This window comes from Halichoerus grypus, chromosome 10, assembly GCF_964656455.1.
Source record: "Halichoerus grypus chromosome 10, mHalGry1.hap1.1, whole genome shotgun sequence".
NCBI classification, from domain to species: Eukaryota; Metazoa; Chordata; class Mammalia; order Carnivora; family Phocidae; genus Halichoerus; species Halichoerus grypus.
The window spans coordinates 20,906,458-20,925,259 of NC_135721.1; the positions used below are offsets into that span (position 1 = coordinate 20,906,458).

The 18,802-nt window shown below is 55.5% G+C and overlaps 1 protein-coding gene across 1 annotated transcript in view; it reads left to right on the forward strand.

The window, feature by feature from the left end:
- The window catches only part of KCNK3 (potassium two pore domain channel subfamily K member 3), a 39,883-nt gene extending 23,134 nt beyond the window's left edge, over positions 1 to 16,749 (forward strand). The window contains exon 2 of the mRNA XM_036090189.2: positions 11,649 to 16,749. Within this exon, the coding sequence (XP_035946082.1) occupies positions 11,649 to 12,574 (926 nt within the window). The 3' untranslated portion in view covers positions 12,575 to 16,749. The remainder of the gene's footprint in view (positions 1 to 11,648) is intronic.
- Positions 16,750 to 18,802: the final 2,053 nt, after the last annotated feature.

The window sequence follows — 18,802 nt, forward strand, 5'->3', positions numbered from 1 at the left end:
GCCACTGTTCCTACCACCACTACAACATTCCTACCAGCCCCCCCACCAGTATTCTCAGCTACTGCGCGCCAGGCACTGAGCTCCCAAGAAGTATGAGACACCATCACTGTCCTCAGAGTCCAGGAGGAGCTTGAGAGTACAAAACGAGAAAAGGAGAAGGGGGAGGAGAGAAAAAAGAAAAGAGAAGGAAGACAAAACAGAGAAGCAGCCAAAAAAGCAAAAAGAAGCAAAGACGCGAGGCCCCAGGAGACTGGTCTCCAGGGCTGGATGTGGGTGCGGTGAGGGGTCCCTCAAGGGTTCGGCAGTCAGTAAGGGGGAACCTGGGGACCAAAAAGACTCCCTGGATGCCCTGGCCCATCTTGGCCCTGGGACACCCAGATGGGACATGTGGCCGTCTCCTCCCTGACTCCATGTGGCCTCCTGTGCCAGGAGGCTGGATGTGGGTGGGGTGCGGGGCACGATTTAGTACCCAAAGAGATGATTCTGGCTGTCCCTCTGCCTCAGCTGGGGGGCGTTATTTAGAGCACTGCTGAGCTCCAGCCCCCTCCCAGGACAGTGCAGGGGTCCTCACGGGATCCCCAGCATCTACTCAGGGCCAGCAAGGGCAGCTCCGCAGACATGCGGGCCCCAGCAGTTGTGCATCTCATGTGCGCCCAAAGGCTCAGGGCCATTGTTCTGGGGACGCAACAGTGCTTTCTCCACTGTTTGTGGGGCAGGGTACATGGCCCCTCTAGAGGTCCAGAATCCTAGAATGTCACAGGGCCTCAAGAACATCTCCAGCCTCGTTACTTCCCACAGGAGGGCCTCCAGGCTAAGAAAAGGGCAGGGTCTTTCCCGTGATCACCCAGTGGCACAGCTAGAACCAGAGTCCAGATCTTCTGACTCTCATTCCCATGGAAGAGCCCAGGGACAGACAGCCTGGGGCAGTGGAAAGAGAACCGCGTTTGAACAGAAAATATTCTTATTCTAGAACTTAAGAGCACTGCACGTATTAAGGACTCACAAAGTCTGCTGGTTGGATGGATGAATGTTTGAGGCATGGCGAGTGATGAATGAAGAGCTCCAGGAGTACTGATGTGTTTAGGTGGGTAGGATCAGGGGAGGTGTCACTGAGGGGATGACTTTTGAGATGGGCTTTGATGGAAGAGAAGACGCCCATCAGGATGGAGAAAAGCATGAGCAGTGTCCACCAATGTGGAAATGCAGCTGTGGCCTCCAAAGGGCTGTGGACACCAATTTCACATGCAGGTTTGGGCTCTAGACCCTGCTTGAAACTCAACTCTCTCCTCCAGGCCTCCGCACGGTGCATGGGACAGGGGGAGCTAGCAATTTATGAAATCCTTAAATACAACTTGGTCAGAGAAGAAATACCCTCCTAATCTAACATTCCATTTGATAGGTAAGAAAACTGAGGCTCAGGACGCTGGCATGCCTTCACAAAGGCCCTACAGCAGACTCAGCAAACTAGGGCCTATAAACCAAATTTGGCCCACCGCCTGTTTTTATAAATAAAGTTTTATTGGAACACAGGCACAGCCATTCATTTACATATTGTCTTTGGCTGCTGCCTTGATATGGCAGAGCTGAGTAGTTGCAAGAGGCCACATGGACTAGGAAATCTAAAATATTTACTATCTGGCCCTTTATAGAAGAAAGTTTGCCAACTCCCATCCTACAGTAAGGTGGTGGCAAGAGTTGGGATGGGAGCCAGGCCTCTGACTCCTGGTTGGGTGCTCTTTAATTCCGTGCACCTCGCCCCTCGGCGCCCCTGCTTCCCCCCCGTCACACTGCCTGCAGGGTGAGAATTCAGGCGGCCAGGCTCTGGACAAGCTCAACTCCAGGACACATGGTGCAGCCAACAGGGAACATCTGGGCTGGCCACAGTTACTCCCATGACACAACAGGGTTTCTTGTTGGAAGCAGTTCAGCCCCTTTTGGGGGAGTCTGACAAGGAGATGCCAACATGCGCCTGCTTCTCCTCCACGGGCAAAACAGAAAGAGCCAGAGAGTGTTAAGTGTAGGACTCAGGCCAGCCAGATGCCAGAGTTATGGACACAGCCTTTCAAGAAGCACACAGAGGAGGACTGGCATCTCCAGCCATCTGCTGAGATGGCCAAGTCCACTTTATTGCGCTGTAGAATTACTTTCTCCGTGCCAGACTGTCCCTGGTGGATTTGTTTAATTAAAACCCCAGCAGATCCAATCTGTTAGAAGTTCTGAGTTCACACATGTCCTGGCCAATTGGTCATAAGGATGCAGACAGGCCAGAGGCCTGGGCCACGGCCGCCTGGTACAGTGACTGGCCTATAATAGAGCCCAGAAGCCCCGGGTCAGCGCACTTCCGAGGACAAGCGGGGTTGCTGCCCTGTTGTGTGGCCCCGCCCGCTGCAGGCCTCAGGCTCTCTTCATCCTCCCTGTCTCCGCCCCCTTCACCTCTCAGGCTCATTGGTGATGCCTCCCTTCCCTAACAGCGTCATTCAACAGAGAGTAATTAAATGCCAGCTACGTGCCAAGCACTTTTCTGGGTGCAGGGAAAATAGTAGTAACAAAAGAGACCAAAATCCCTGCCCTCACCGAGCTTACAGTTGAAGCCCACAAATGCAAGAGCATCCCATACACTGTGTATCTACTCTCTCCTCCCTCCCCTCTTCCATCCCTCCCCTCTTCTCTCCCCTCCTGAACTCAGTTTAGGCCTGAGCACTTGACAATAGGACCATGCATGCACAGGCCTCCTAATGAAACCTCCTGCCCCCCATTTCCCACTGCCACCCCCTGAACCGGGATGCAAGGAAAATCCATCTCGACCCTTCTTTGACATGTCCCTCCCTTACTCAGGAGCCCTCAATGGCTCCTCACTGCCTTCAAGTTAAGATTTGAACGCCTGCACCTACCCTTCAAAGCACTTCACATTTTAGCCCTTGCTCTTCTTACCAACCTACGCTGCTCAAGTGAACTTTTCTGCTCCGAGAACTCCAGAGTTTTTGTTGGTGTTAGATTTATAATATTCGTTGGTATCTACTTATAAAAGTAATAGATTTTTGTAGAAAATACACAATATATAAGAGCAAATTAATATTAATTATGAGCCCATGATTCAAAGATAAACTCTATGAGCTTTTTAGTATATTTCTTTCCAGCTTTTCTTTCTATGTGTGTGTAAATACATTTGTTATATTTATATATTTAGTATGGCATCCCGTTACACATAGTGTTGTATCCTGCCATTTTTATTTAACATTCTATGGTGGTTTTCTATGTAATTAAGAGACTCCTGAAGAGTATATTGAGTGGCTGCACAATATTCCACCACATAAATATACCTTAATATGTTTAACCAAACCCTATTGGTGAACATTTGGACTGTTTACAATTTTTCACAATGAAAATGCTGCTATAAACATCCTTGTTCATAAATCTTTGTTCCAATCTCTGGTTATTTTCCCAGCAGAGATTCCTAGAAGTGGCATTGCAGGGTCACTGGGCAGACACATTTCTAAGGTTCTTGATGCGTATCATGAAGCTGCCTTCCTGAGAGTTTGTCGGTCCCCCTTCCCCCACTTTGTGAGAATGCCCACTAGCCTCAGACAGATACATTTTCTCTGCCCCTACTGTACCACGTGTCTTCCTGCATTGTGTCTTTGCTTCAGCAGCTCCCCTCTGTCAGAACCCTGCATTTCCCATCCAACCTTCAGAACTCAGGGCAAAGGCCGCCTCTTCCAGGAAGCCCCTCCTGATAGCCCAACCCAAGTTCTCCACCTCTAGCCCTCCTTCAGCCCCTGTCTTAAATTCTCCCTAAGATAATTCCCTCTGAGGCCATGCATTTGAACAATGTATATAACAATACACATTATCATCCTCTTCTCTGTACAAGACATTGAAGTTTCCAAAGTATTCCACTGAGATGTTTCATCTGATTCACTTCAGATACAAAGCGTTTTGAGGTCAAGGACCATGGTTTGATCATCTGGGTCTACTTACCCTGGCCCCATTGGGCCCCATTGGGCCCCATTGCCAATCTCAGATCTAGCCCAACCTCAAGCCAGCCCCTGATTTAATGGAGTTTGACAACAGCCTTCGTTATTCCTTGGTCCACTGGAACAGATTTTAGGATGTTCTCTGCAGTGAGGACTGACTGGGACAGAGGCCCTGGACGCCAGTCCTGGCTCTGTTAGTGACTCGATGTCCCGGTCCCTGTCCCTCTCTGGGCCTCAGTCTACTCATCTATAAAATGAGTGGGTTGAACTACAGAGTCTCTCACCCTCTGGGACTGATTGGCCCTGCGGCCCCAAGCACCCAGAGCAGCCCTGGGGTGCCTCTGAGAGCCCCTTGCAAAGCCAGCCTCTGGGATAGGCCGGAGGGAGCTGGCCAGGGAGGCAGGCCTGGCTCCAGGCCAGGCTGTGTCTGCAAACACTGACCTTGGCTGCCGCAGGGATTTTCCATGACACCAGCACCCTCCCCCTTAGCTCCCCCTAATCTCACGTGGGCCTGGGGAGGGGGGGGATGGGAGTGGTAGGGGCTGTACTAGTCCAGAGGACCCTGAATCATAGCAGTGGGGCTCCTGTGGATGGGGTAGAGCGAAAAGGGAGAGAGGAGAGAGCAGTGGGCCTCCATGTGCCAAGTGTGGTGGGAAAGCAGGGGTAGGGAGAGCACCTGCCAGTGGGGAATGGGGAGAAGAGCTGAAAGAGGAGCTGGGAAGATGGGAAAGAGGCCTTGGAAAGGGGCAGGAGGGAGGGAGGGAGGGTGCTGTGCGGCAGCGCTGTCCTTCCTGGGAGCTCTAGCCTGGAGGGGATGAACTCCAGACGGAGTTCTGCACACTGGTCCCTCCCCCACAGCCCAGGTCCATGAGGCCCTGGTGGTTTCCCAGGCCTCGCTCAGGCCTTCGCCAGGCCTAGGGCAGGGGTATTCCTTCTGGAGCCCTGAAGCTGACCTCATTTTGCAAGGGCCTGGGGCCACAAGAAGGACAGGAGGTATGAGTCACTAAAGGCCTTCCTGCCAAGGCCACCTCCCCTCCCCCTGCTGGGTGTCTGAGGGGAGGTTCCTCTCCCCAACTCTGCACCCCAGACTTCGAAGCTCTCTGGGTTGAACGGCATTTTCCGAGCAGCGGTTCCCACCAGGCCTTGCGCTGGACACTGAGGGGACTTGCTGGCCCCCTGGGAGCCCAGAGCCCTGAAGAACTCCTCTTTAGACCTGAGAGCAGAAAGGCGGGCACTGTAGCCAGGCAGGGGGAGCAGAGCCTCGAGTACTAGGGAAGATCCCAGAGGGTTCTGGGAAAGGCGTTGTCAGAGCCGGACGGTGCGGCTGGAGGAGAAGGCCTGCATTCTCCTCCCTGTCTCCGCCCAGCCCGGCAGCCTCCTCCCTCCTTCCAAGGGCCTGGGCACTCCTGCCAGCTTCCTTCCGCCTCATCTCCTTTAACACACCAATTAGACTCCCGTGGAGCCTCCTGTCCCACTTCCTGGCTCCACAGGGCTGCCATCTCCAGACCCAGGGGGCGGCTCCCTGTCGGCGCCTCAGGCCCCTGAGGAGGCAGCGTGCTCAGTGGGCCTTTCTGAGGGCACCGAAGGGCTCAGGCCTGACTACCCTCTGCAGGCCCCGAAGGAGGGCCCGGCTACCCTCTGGGGCACCTGTGTCTTACAGCTGGTCCCCTGGAGCTGCCTGTGTCTCCCTCAAGCCCCCACTTCTCTCCGGCTGCCCCACCAAGCCTGGGGCAGCTCCAAGGGCAGGTCCCCTCCCCTGTCCACCTCTGCACCAGCCCGGCTTGGCCCGGAGTTCACAGCCTTTGGGTGCCTCAGGCCACAGGTCTGATCCATCTTCCCTCAGGGCAAACATTAGCCTGGCTGGTGCCATATTTACATTAGATAACTAGGTCTACAGGGAACCAGGAAACAGGATGCAGCCAGGCACTACCAAGGGCTGCGTGTTTCTAATCTGCAGAAGGGCCGGGCCAACCAGAGACGGGCCATCTGAGACTCTCAAAGTCAGAGACCTAGAGAGAAGACCTCAGAGTTCTTAATGCTAGAGACGAGCATTTCCCAAACTGCTCCAGGAACACCGGTCCGACAACACGCACCGTAAGGAAAGCGCTCAAAGGTCAAATAAGCGGGAACACTTAGCACACTCCCCCAACTTGACCCGCCTCACACCTTAGCCCGTGTGTGGCGCTGATAAAATCTACACTGAAATCCAGTGATGACAAGTCCTGTTAAATTCAGCATTCATCTCATTTAATCGAACCAAGCAACGCTCTTTGCATCCAACAGTTATGAGCAGTCCCTGGAACTGGTGTTCCAGGAAATTAACTTGGGGAAACACGAATCAAACTGCTGGTGCCAAAAGGAACTTTAAAGACAATCTAATCTTGATGTTCCCCCAAAATATTCATACTCATAATTAATATTCATTGATGCCAATGCCCTAAGCATCCTAAGTCTGCCAAAGCCTCAAAATGCCCGCAGCAACTCTATGAGGTCTGTGGATCATGGGTCCCATCTTACAGATGAGGAAACCGAGGTCCCCGAAGATGAGTTCCTCGCAGGCTGTGGGCAGTCATGGGCACCACCAACCTGCCAAGATCCCCTGTAGAAAATAGAAATAACCTATTTTCAGTATTTCAAAAGCATCACAGTAACTTAATTCAGTCTCTAGAATCAGTTAGCCCATACTAATCAGAAGTTCGGATTGGCAGGGCTGCTCTTAATTCATTCTGATGGGGGGAAAGAATGAATTCTTGCTTTCACAATGATCTATCCAGTGCCTGTTCTGTTCTATGCAGCAGCTCCCCGCACTGATCAACACCTTGTACTTCATAAATAACGTCTTTCAAAATTTAGACTCTACTAATGGGTGGGTTAATAGAAAAAAAATCATTAAGAGGTATCCATAGCAGGGAAGATAATGGAAACCTTTTATCTTGCCCTATCCCACAAGTCACAGAGGAGGAAGATCGAGGCCCAGGGAGGGAAAAGGACTTGCTCAAGACACAAAAGTGGTTATGGCCAGGGCCAAGCCAGACTGCCAGATCTCCTGCCTCCATAGCCCCATGCTTTTTTCTCCACCCAAGGCTGTGGCCAGAGTTCTGGCTTTGTAGCCAGCCAAGCCAGGGGTAGGAGGTCAGGCACTCAGACTGGGGGAGCACATGAAGGCAGTGGGGAACAGGCAGCTGAGCCCAGTCCAGCCAAGGCCATCACCAAGGGTTCAGGTTGGCTATTTGTGCTTTGACTAGAAGGAAACAGGCCACCGAGAGAGAAAATCCAGTAAGGAGCAGGGGTTGGGGGGGAGCCACTCGATGCCCTAACCCTCTGCATCTGCCTGGAAGACAGCTTTGGCCAGTTTCTGAGCTCCTTGGTGATATCAGGAGGAAAACAGAGAAACTGAGGCCCAGGGCTTCCTCCCACCTCTCATTTTTCCTGTTGCCCCAAATATCCATAATTAATATTTATGTCTGACCACATAATTAATTGATATGTCCAGCCACCTGGCTTCCTCAGGTGAATTCCATGCCTCTGGCCAGGTTCCAGGGCCATCTCTTAGCTGAGCTGCTCGCAAGCAGGTGCTGCTGGGCCCTTGTTGAATGAACAAGTCAACCTTGGTCACACTGAGCCACAGGGCAGAGGACAGAGCATTGAGTGTGCAGTATAGTCCTGGCTCTGCCATTCACTGGCTGTGTGACCTCGAGCAGCTCACTTTCCTTCTCTGGACCTCTATCTCCTCATCCGTACAACAGAAGGACTGGGTCATAGGATCACGAAGCACTTTCCTGACTCCGAGAACTCGTACGTCTGGTGGATTCAGGAAGGGAGGCTGGGAGATGAGGGGGCAGTGACAGCCCCAGCCAGGGCTCTGAGAGGCAGTGGCTAGAGTCTCACGGTCGGGCCATGAGTTCTGGCTGGCCGGTCCATCAGGTCCTGGGAGGGAGGGTCCTCGGACCAGAGCGCCAGCTTCCGTGTGTGTCAGTGACACACAAGGACAGATGGAGCCCCTCGCCCAAAGACTCGCAGAGCTGGACAGCAAGGAGAAGGTGGGGACTACCTTTTGCCCCCTCTCTTGTAAACCCACGCCCGGTGTGGGCAAGGCCCAGGCAGGCGGCGGGCCTGCTGGATGGCAGACAGGCGTTGCCAAATTCCCAGTTACTTCCCAGAAGTTTCGGGGCCCCCCGGGACTGGCTCCACCCCCGCTGGCACACCTCCCAGCTGGGCGCCCACGTCAGCAGGTCCTCATAGCTCCCTTGCCCTTTCACCCAGTGACAAGAGAACAGATGAAGGGACAGGAGCATGCTGAGCCGGGGCCAGGTACTTGCAGAAGCATCTGGTTCCCCGGGCATCGTGCTCCTGTCGCCACTTGTTCCACATCCGGCTCAGGGCCGTGCCCAAGGAAGAGGCTCCAAGTGGAAGGCTCACCTCTCGGGGCCTCAGTTTCCCATCCTGGTCACTGTTCCTGGGTGATGAATTGGCTCTGAGGCATCGGAATGAGAGATGAGTCAGAAAGTCCTAGAGGCCTTGGCCAACTCACAAGGCCTCTCCAGCCTTTTTCAGCTATAAAACAGAGATAGTCATAATAATGGCCTTGTGGAAGTTTTTCAGGATTAAAGTTTAAAATGTATCTGAAGGATAAGACCTTAAGCCTCAGCCTGTGGGAGGGAGGGAGGGAGGGTGGGCCTAGGGTGGGGGGAGCATCTGACCCCAAGGATGAGGCACATCCAGCCTGGGGCCACCCTGGACAGGATGGTGGACAGAGTGGGGCACAAGGCTCTGGCTTGATAAGAGCCTTTGGGTGAGCCCGGACGTGCCACTGCTTTGCACCTCAGCAGGGGGCAGGCAGGGGAAGGAGCTGTCCCTTCTGGCTGGGAGCTGGGAAAACACAAGGGCACTCAGGATCGAAGCGGACGAGGCAGGGAGGTCGCAGTGTGCCGACAGGCCCAGGGGAAGAAGGTGGCCTCATATCTGCGGGGACATGGGCGGTATTCAGACCAGAGAGGGCCTCTCCGCAGCTGGGGGACCTTGTGGGCAGCCACAGTGCTGCCAGGCCCGCAGACACTGGGTTTTCCTAAAGGCCCATGGGTCCCAGAGAAGTCGGAGCCTCTGAGTGAGCACGGGGCGAGGTGGTGGTGGCAGCGAGAGGGGGTCCTTCTCGCTGACCCCACAGAGGCTGCCCTACCCCCAGACCACACTCTCAGGCGGCCTTTCCCCTATGAGATTCCATCACCACTGCTTCATCACAAACCCCACAGGTTCTGAAGTACCTGCACTTCCAGTCTCTCCTTTCCCCCTGACGGCGCGGTGCCGGGCCACCAGGTGGGGTATTAACAGCTGTAGCTCAACCCACCCCCAGAGTGCGGACAAGGCAAAAGAGGTCCAGAGAGGGGAATGGATTTGCCCAAGGTCACACAGGCAGCATGTGGTCAAGCCGGGGCTGGGCCCATGCTCCCCAATCCCTGTCCGGCCCCATCCACAGTGCCGCGCCCTCCCCCACCAGTGCAGCGCCGGCCCCGGCCCCGGGGGACAGAGGAGGACAGGATGAGAAGCAGCTCTGGCTCAGGGCCTGCCCAGCTGTCGAGGTGAGTTGTGGTCTGGCTGCCGTGGCCGAGCTGGCGGGCACGATCTGTTCTCACCCTGCTGGGATGCGGACAGGCCAGGCCTGGCGGCTCAACAGCTCAGCTAGCCAGGCCCCTGGCACAGAGTGACACAGTCAACCAGCTCGGTGCCCTGGTGGGGAGCAGGGGAGTCCACAGCCTCACACAGTTCAGGCAGCTGTCCCCAGGTCTGCCTGAGGTTTCAGATTCAAATGGCCTTGGGCTGCTAGAGATGCCAGCTTGACTGGAACTGAGCTGCCCCCCAGCCTGGAAATGTGAGGGAAATCTGGCCCTTCATTCATTGCTAATCATCGTGAGCCAGTATTGACCATTTGATACGTACCAGACTCTAGGCTAAGTGCATCATACACATTATCTCATTCATTTCTCCCAAAAAGCCCTGGGAGACAGGTTCTACTTATTAGCCCCATTTTACACATGTGGAAACTAAGGCTCACAGCTTTTAAAAACAAAACAAAACAAAAAACTGTCCACGGCAGAGTCAGGATGGGAATTCAGATCAGACATCAAAGCACATGGTACCCTACCTTGCCGTCCACATGTTTTGGGCCTACTCCACGGGCATGGCTGGCAATGTGGAGGGGAAGCTTGCGAGGAGCATGACAAGGTAGAGCAGTGCCCACCCCGCTACCCCCAGCCAGTGTTTAGCTGTACATATGTAGTTGGGGGACCGAGGGGACAGAGCAGGGATGGTGGTAAAATTGGCCCTGGAGTTCAAAGCTAAACATTCTCAGTGCCACTCAAAGCAGAGAAGATCACTTCCAGTGAGGAATCCTGGACAACTGCATGGAAGAAGCAGCATCTGGTTACATTTTTGATAAGGCTTAGAGAGGAGGAAAAATTGGAAATCCTGCCAACCAGCATTATTTTGTTATAATAATCCTATTAATAAAAGTAATAAATATCGTAACAGCCCAGTGAAAAAAGCAGGTCCAGGACCAGCAGACCTCATTTTACAAATGAGGAAACATGCTCAGATAGGGTGAGTAATTTGCCCAAGGTCACACAGCCACTAGTGACAGGGCCAGAACTTGTGCTTAGGGCTTCTGAGTTCCCATCCAGGGTCTTTTCCCCTTCAGGTGTCCAGGCACAACTCCTGACTTAAGGCCATTTGATGGTTGGCTCAGAGGGAGGCTTTGCCTCTGCATGGCTCCTGGCTCAGTGAGGGCTGGGGGCAGTGTGAAGGAGACAGGGGTTGGGTTTGTCTGGCTGGTGACAGTAATACCTGGAAGGACAGGCAGGGTCCCTGCTTTAACAAGGGCAATGCCCCCTCTCCATGACGACAGACCCTACTTCAGGGCCAGGCACAGAGGATGACCCCAGGGCTCCAGACTGGTGGCTGATGAAGATCCTGGAGCATCATTCATCCAGCTAACAGAGAGGCAATGTCCCCTTTCTCCCCTGACACTGGTCGGCCAGCTGCCTCAGGGAGACTGGTGGACCCTGGTTGCCAACTACCTCTCATAAGCTTTGGCTGGCAGCAGGGAAATCATCAAGGAGCCATCCATGCCTCAGTTTCCCTCCCTCCACACTGAATCATGGGATGTCCAACCTCCACCCATTACAGTCAAGGAAACTGAGGCCCAGAGAGGACGAGGAACAGGTCCAAAGCCCACAGACACTGCACTAGAAGCCAGGTCTCCCAAATGACCTGCCAGCACCCTTCACCCTATCCCTGCTGCCTCCCTCAATTCTCTGTGTCAGCTCCCACTCTAGATTTAGAAAAGTTAGGTCTTTGAAACCAGACTGTGTAGTTCAGACGCAGGCTGCTCTACTTCCAAAGGGTGTGACCTTGGAAAAGTCACTTAACCCTCCCTGTTTCCTCCTTCCTTCCTACCTACCCTACGGACTCAACCAAGAGCATCAACAAGGACTGGCACAGTGTATGGGGTCAAGGACGCGCCCATAAGTGTGTGTTGTCCTCTCTTCTGCTGGAAGGAGAAGCCCGAATCTGCAAAGTCGGGGAGGTGGAGGGCAGAGATCCCGGGGAAGGGGGCAGGGTTCCTGGAAGAGCAGCCCCACAGCGCAGTGCTTTCTCTCCTCTTCCCCCGCTCTCCCCCAGGCTACGGCCACGCGGCACCCAGCACGGATGGCGGCAAGGTGTTCTGCATGTTCTACGCGCTGCTGGGCATCCCGCTCACGCTCGTCATGTTCCAGAGCCTGGGCGAGCGCATCAACACCTTCGTGAAGTACCTGCTGCACCGCGCCAAGAGGGGTTTGGGCATGCGGCGCGCCGACGTGTCCATGGCCAACATGGTGCTCATCGGCTTCTTCTCGTGCATCAGCACGCTGTGCATCGGCGCCGCCGCCTTCTCCTACTACGAGCACTGGACCTTCTTCCAGGCCTACTACTACTGCTTCATCACGCTCACCACCATCGGCTTCGGCGACTACGTGGCGCTGCAGAAGGACCAGGCGCTGCAGACGCAGCCGCAGTACGTGGCCTTCAGCTTCGTGTACATCCTCACGGGCCTCACGGTCATCGGCGCCTTCCTCAACCTCGTGGTGCTGCGCTTCATGACCATGAACGCCGAGGACGAGAAGCGCGACGCCGAGCACCGCGCGCTGCTCACGCGCAACGGGCAGGCGGGCGGGGGCGGCGGGGGCGGCGCGGGCGGCGGCGCGGGCGGCAGCGCGCACACCACGGACACCGGCTCGTCCACGGCGGCGGCGGGCGGCGGCGGCGGCTTCCGCAACGTCTACGCCGAGGTGCTGCACTTCCAGTCCATGTGCTCGTGCCTCTGGTACAAGAGCCGCGAGAAGCTGCAGTACTCCATCCCCATGATCATCCCGCGGGACCTCTCCACGTCCGACACGTGCGTCGAGCAGAGCCACTCGTCGCCGGGAGGGGGCGGCCGCTACAGCGACACGCCCTCGCACCGCTGCCTGTGCAGCGGGGCGCAGCGCTCCGCCATCAGCTCGGTGTCCACGGGCCTGCACAGCCTGTCCACCTTCCGCGGCCTCATGAAGCGCAGGAGCTCCGTGTGAACGCCCCCGCCGGGGCCTGGAGCGCCTGGGAGTGCAGGGGCGCCGGGGGTGGGGGGGGCTCCTGCCGGGGTGGGGGGAGCAGTAGGGGCCGGCGAGGAGGCCCCGTGGGGCTCCCCCCACATCCCTCACCACCCTCCCCCGGCCCCCCCATCTCCAACTGTGCCTGCTCGCGCACCAGCCGGCAGGAGCCCGGGCTCTGAGGATGTCTCAGGACATCGGCGCCCTGCAAATTCCGAGAAATGTGAAATTTGGGGGGTGGGGGTGGGGGAGGGAAGGCAGAAGCTGGGAGCCTCTCATCCCTCTGGAAATCTAAGGAGCTCCCCAGTTCTCAGAGGCCCTGCTGGTACCCAGACCACCCCCCCTCCACCCTCTCCTCCGTCCGGAGGGAACTTTGTGTTCCGTGTAAGTTTGCATCTCTATTTATACCTCTGTCCTGCCAGGTCTCCCACCTTCCCGAGGCTCCAAAAGCCAGGGTGTCTTTGTTCAGGTCACCCCCACTCAGCCCCACTCCCCTTCCTCATCCCCAGCTGTGTCTCCCAACCTCCCACTACCTTTTGTGTTGTTTTGCATGGCTTTGCAGTTATGGAGAAAGTGGAAACCCAGCAGTCCCCAGAGCTAGTCCCCAGAAGGCAGGCAGACTGAAGCAAGGACAGGCAGGCTGCGGGAGGGACAGGGAAGGGATGGGGAGACAGCGCCCCACCCCAAGTCTGCAGGGTGGTCGATGGGAGTTCACTGGTCTCCAGCCACATCGGGCGAGAGAAGTCCAGCCTCAGACACTGCCCTTAGAATCAAACAGAACACTTCATACTTGCCATCCCCAGCCGCTGCTGACAACGACCAACTCTTAAATCTGTGGAATGAGTTTCAGCCTCCCAAAACCCTGTCCTGCCTACTCATTCATGTGATTCTCACAACGCCCCAGTTAGGTCACCAGGGCAGGAGTTCTCATCCCCATTTTACAGATGACATGGACACCCGGAACGGCGACGTGACTTGCCCAGGGTGACACAGATGGCAAAAGGCCCAGGGGGACAAGAACCCAGGCTGCTTGTGCTGAGCCTCAGCGCCCTTTCCTTCGGACTCCTCTGCCCACTGTTGAAAGCAAGGCTCCTGCCCTGCACGCCCAGGCGTTGTGTGAGCCCCCGGGGCTTAAACCAGAAGCAGACTCCAGGACGGAGCCGTGTCGGGGCTCAGCCTCTACGCCGCTTGGCCGGGAGGCAGGCCTTCTGCATGGGCCCCTGAGGCAGGGTAGGAGCCCTCAGTCCCTGGATTGCCTGCTTACAGACCGGGAAGCAGGGCTGAGGCTCATGGAAGAAAGGCCAGGAGCGGGGGCTCTAGGGGTGGGGGAATGGGGCAGAATGAGCTAGACAAGTGTCAGGCATGTCCTCCTGGGACATTATCCCTGGCTGCACAGCCAGCCTTGGTGCCTGTGTCCCAGGTAGCTAGAGGTAAATTAACGCTGCAGCAAGGAACGCCCCTCCCAGGCAGAGAGTTTGGACCCGGTGGGCCCACTGCCCACCCCACCTGCAACCAGAAACCCAGGTGCGGAACAGCAGAGGGAGGTGAGGCCCTCGACTCTACGGTTGGGCCCACAGCTGGAGCTGGTCCCGTGTCTCAGGGCAGCCTCGAGGGGTGGGCGGGGGGCCCCTCCCCACTCAAAACTGCCCTCCCGCCTTGTGCCCCTGTCAGCTCTCTACCACTGCTGAGCAAGGTCAGCCCTGGTATTCGGGGAAGCTGGAGTGGGGGAGCCCCAGGGGGCTCGGCCTCGGCCACACCCCAGCCACGTGCTCCAGCCTCTGGGAACCGCTGAGAGAGAAGAAGTCTGGCCGGTGTGTGAGTCCTGTCTCAGTGTGGAGGAGAAGAGGGCCCGGGACCCAGGGGCGCCCTCTGTGTTATGTGTGGGGTGCTGGCTGCCTCTGTCCTGTGTGTGACCCTGCCCTCGAGGGGTCCTGTCCTGTCAGTCCCGAGGGAGCCACAACCAAAGTCGCAGGGAGATGGTGAGGAAGGAGGCCAGACGGTCCTCAGCAGAGCATGGCAGACGGCTCCGTCTCCAGCTGGGTCTTTCCGGGAACTGGAAGGCCGGCGTTTCCTCCTGCCCTCCCGCTGCAGGCAGCCTTTCTGCTTCCCCAATGCCTTATGCCTGGGCACACTGCCACAGAATATGCAATACATGTGGGTGACATGCCCCCACGCCCACACCCACCCCGGGCAGCCCCTAGACCCCAAAGGCTACGGCTGCCACGGCCTCCCTTCCGCCCCTCCTGCCTATCTGTCTTCACACTGAGAATGGCGTCTAATAAATGCTGTCCATGGAGACCAGGCTCAGGCTCAGCTGCCTCTGTATCGTATACCCTTGGCGCTGCCAAGGAGCGAGGTCCACAGACACACCGAGCTGACGCGCCTCAGGCTGACCAAACCCTTTGCTTCAGGGGCCTTAGGAAGAAACCCCGGGGCAACACTGGCATCCCTTTTGTAATTGCCTCCAAGATCCAGATTTTCTCAGTGTCATCCTGGAACGACTATGAGAGCAACATAAGACCTTAGAAGAGAAATCACCTGGTCCAGTCCTCCCCTTGTACATGAGTACACTGAAGCCCAGAGAGGGCAAGTCACTTGCTGTGAGTCACACAGGAGTGAATGGCAGACCCAGGATTAGAACCAGAACTGAGAATTCCGAATCCAGTGTTCCCCCTCCTCACGTGGCCTAGAGTCTGGCTGGACGCACCCCAGCTGACAGTGACCCCTCCCTGTCCGCCAGAGTGGGGATCCACCCGTCCCCCCCGGGCTCAATGGTCTGATGGACACAAAAATGTCTTTTTCAAAGGAAGACACATCACAAGCTCCTGTCTTCCAGGTATATTTCTCTCTGGGTGTGGAGGGATAAGTCGGTTGGGACTGGACCCCAGATCCCAGAACAGACCCGGGGAGCAGATGCACCCTCCCAGCTGGTGCCAGAGGCTTCCAGATGTCACTGAGGACAGCGCACAGTAACACCTTGTCCACTGCAACCCCATTTCTATCTATCTGCCTGCCTTTCTGCCCACCTATCTATCTTTCATGAAATAATACTTAACCCCTACTATAGCCAACACATTCTAATACTTTCTTTTCTAGTTCATGTTATAAAATGCTGGTCACAACCCACTAAACTGATTTCTCTGCCCACTAATGGTTTGCTCCCTACAGGTCGAAATGCTCCAGGGAAATAAAGGGGGAGGGTTGGATAGGGGCAACTTCTCCAAGTCCCCCCGTCTACCCACTTGGATCACTTGAAACATACAGGGAGAGACCTATTTATTGGGGGTTCAGAGTTCAAAGAAAGAGGTGGTGGCGCCTGCAGCCCTCTCCCAGGAGGCAGGACGCAGCCAGTCTTCATGGGACAGCGCTCCTCGCACCTGCAGGCGGTTCCTGGGATGAGCTCCTCGTTGGCCCACGGCTCGGAGGGTGGCTATGGCAGAACTGGATGTTAGTTCCTGTTGGCTCACCCACACCTAAGACCACCTCATCCAAAGCCAGGCTTCCTGCCCGTGACCCAGCTGTCTCTGTCTTTCTTAACAAAGCTAAATGCAACAGTAGAAATGATGTCATTTCTGAGGTCAGCCGGGACCAGCACAAGGTTGCTTTTACTTTCTTAAGCAGCTCTTGCAGGACATAAATATGCTGACAACTGCCCTCCTTTCTTCCTCACGGGGGGCAAAATGATCAGAACTTGAAGGAATCCCCAAGGGGCTACATTCACCCCAGTCTTCTGAGGATCGTGATCAGAATGATGGCAGTGATGAAATGCACCGCAGCCCCCCGCCCCCAGCTCCTAAGGACTCAGAACTGTCTGGAGAACTACCGTGGGCTCTTTATCTCCGCAGGATGCCATCCCCCCCTCCTCACTTTCACACAGCATTGGAGGCATCCTGCACTAAAAAATATATGTACAGCAAAACAAAAATAGAAAACCAGCACCGCAGAGTGGATGTGGGGTATAAATATATCAGAACCCCGCTGATGTGGTTACTCTGTGTAAGCTTCACATAGAGACAGAATCTTCCTGGGAGCCCAGAGAGAAAGAGGCGTGCGATGACAGCTCTTCCCAAATGTGTCCTGTGGTATGCCTTGTGGGAAAGAGTTCCACGGGCAAACAAATCTGGGGAAACGCGGCACATATCACTCACTCGTGGAGCTTCCTGAGCCATCTCGGCTTAGTAAAGGTTAGGATAAGCCCTGCAGCAAACACAGCTGTTTACCTGTGCTTAACCTAGCCTTGCCCCAACTCGTTTGCAGCACCAGACCCTCTGCATGACATCTCCGCACAGCCCGTGTTCCATAGAGCATGCTTTGGGACATGCCAATCGAGAGGCTGGTCCTTCCCCCACAGTAAATTCTAAAAGGAGTTTAGCTTATAAGTCCTTCTATAACTGAGGACCATGACCTTTGCAAAATATATATGTTATTCTCAATCATGTGTCCGCTCAAACCAAGGCTCGGAGCAGCTCACTTGCCAAGATCAAGCCGTGGATCCATGGCAGAGCTGGGATCTGAGCCCAGAACCGATGGCCCCCAAGCAATGTGCTCTCACCCACCTCACTGTGTGCTTTCACAGAGCTGTTCAGGACACGTCGTTTCTCATTCAGAACCTTGGTGCGAGGGGATACTATGAATCTAAAAATGTCACCCTCCAAAGATGGCAGATGCCAATGGAGCTAAGAAATCCTGTCCCACCTGAGGTTCTCCCAACTCCCACCGAAGACCATTTCGCTCTTTCCACAGGCTCAGCATTAACCCCCGCCAAGCCCCCCAGCATCCCCACAACTGATCTCAGGAAGCCAGTGCCCGGGGACGAATTCTGTAGGACAGACAACCGCCCATGTTGGCCATACCAGCCTCCCCACCCAGGGCACCTCTGGCCATCTCCACTGAGAAGCATAAAGTGGGGGCCCCCTCTGACTCCCAGAGCTGGGTTCTGGTTTGAAGGCTGAGAGACGCCATTTCCCCGGGAGCCCCGGAAGGAGCAGTCTACAGAGGACGCAGTCCCCTCCCCTTGCCCAGGTGACAGTGATGCTGGAACACAGCCTTGGGCACTGCCACCACCTTTGGAAGATTGCAAAGACACACACACACACACACACACACACACTCCCCGAGATCCTTGGCCCAGCTCCTCTTTTTCAGAGGAAGAGATTTTGGCTCACAGAGAGGAAGTGAGATGCTCAAGGTCGTGAGGCAAGATAACAACGTAGCCAGGATTAGTATCCAAGGAGGCTCACTTTCCACTCCCCTACACACACACACACACACACACACACACACACATACACGCACACACAGTAGGGGCCCAGATGAAAGCTGCTAATCTCTGAGGTTGAGTCATTCTGATGCTGGAAATTTCCCACTTGTACATCTGGACAAACATCAGGAGACCCCTATCCCTCAGTCTCCCAGTGGCAGGGGAGGGCTTTCTGTGTGTGGTGCCACCCCCTTAGGCCAGGGGCTGTGACGGAATTGACCTTAATGATTTTCTCTGGCCATGAACCCCCAAGAACCCACGTGACAGCATTTTCCATTGACAAAGCTCTCTCACTTGGTTCTTTCATCTGATCATTGGAAAACTCTGTGATTTAGGTGAGGGTTAACATCCCCATTTTACAGCTGTCAGAACTGAAGCTCAGAAAGAGGTCCTGAAAGCTGGGACTGTTTCACGGTGACCTCCGTATCTGAGAGCCACGCCAACCACTGGGGCATTTCCTTGGCCACAGACGTGCTGGGCCAGGGCTGGTGCTCAGTCCCAGCTGCGTGTCCCACACCGCTTGCCATGCTGTTCCCATGGGTCAGGGAGCCCCCAGATGGACATGGCTCACAGAACCCACTAGCAGAAGGAGACAAGGGGTCATGAACACTTTCCCCACTTCACCATGTGTCCTGGGCAAACTCTGCCCAGAGCCCTAGACTTGGGACGAAGGGAAGCAGAATGTCCAGCCAACAACCCCTGCCCTTCAGATGGAAGGTCCAAAGGTTCCTGGGGAAAAGTGGTGCCTTCGACCCAGGCCAAATCCCCCAAACAACACTCTTCCACAGCTCTTGTTCCCTAAAGAGGGAGCACGGGACCGGGTCAACCCCAGCTACAGAATATTCTGGTCTGACTATCTGCTCAGAGTGGCAAGAAGAAGGCCCGCATCCCTGGGCTTGCTTTGGAGCCATCGTCGGGGTTGGAGAGGCGCTATCCTTCCAGAGTGCACA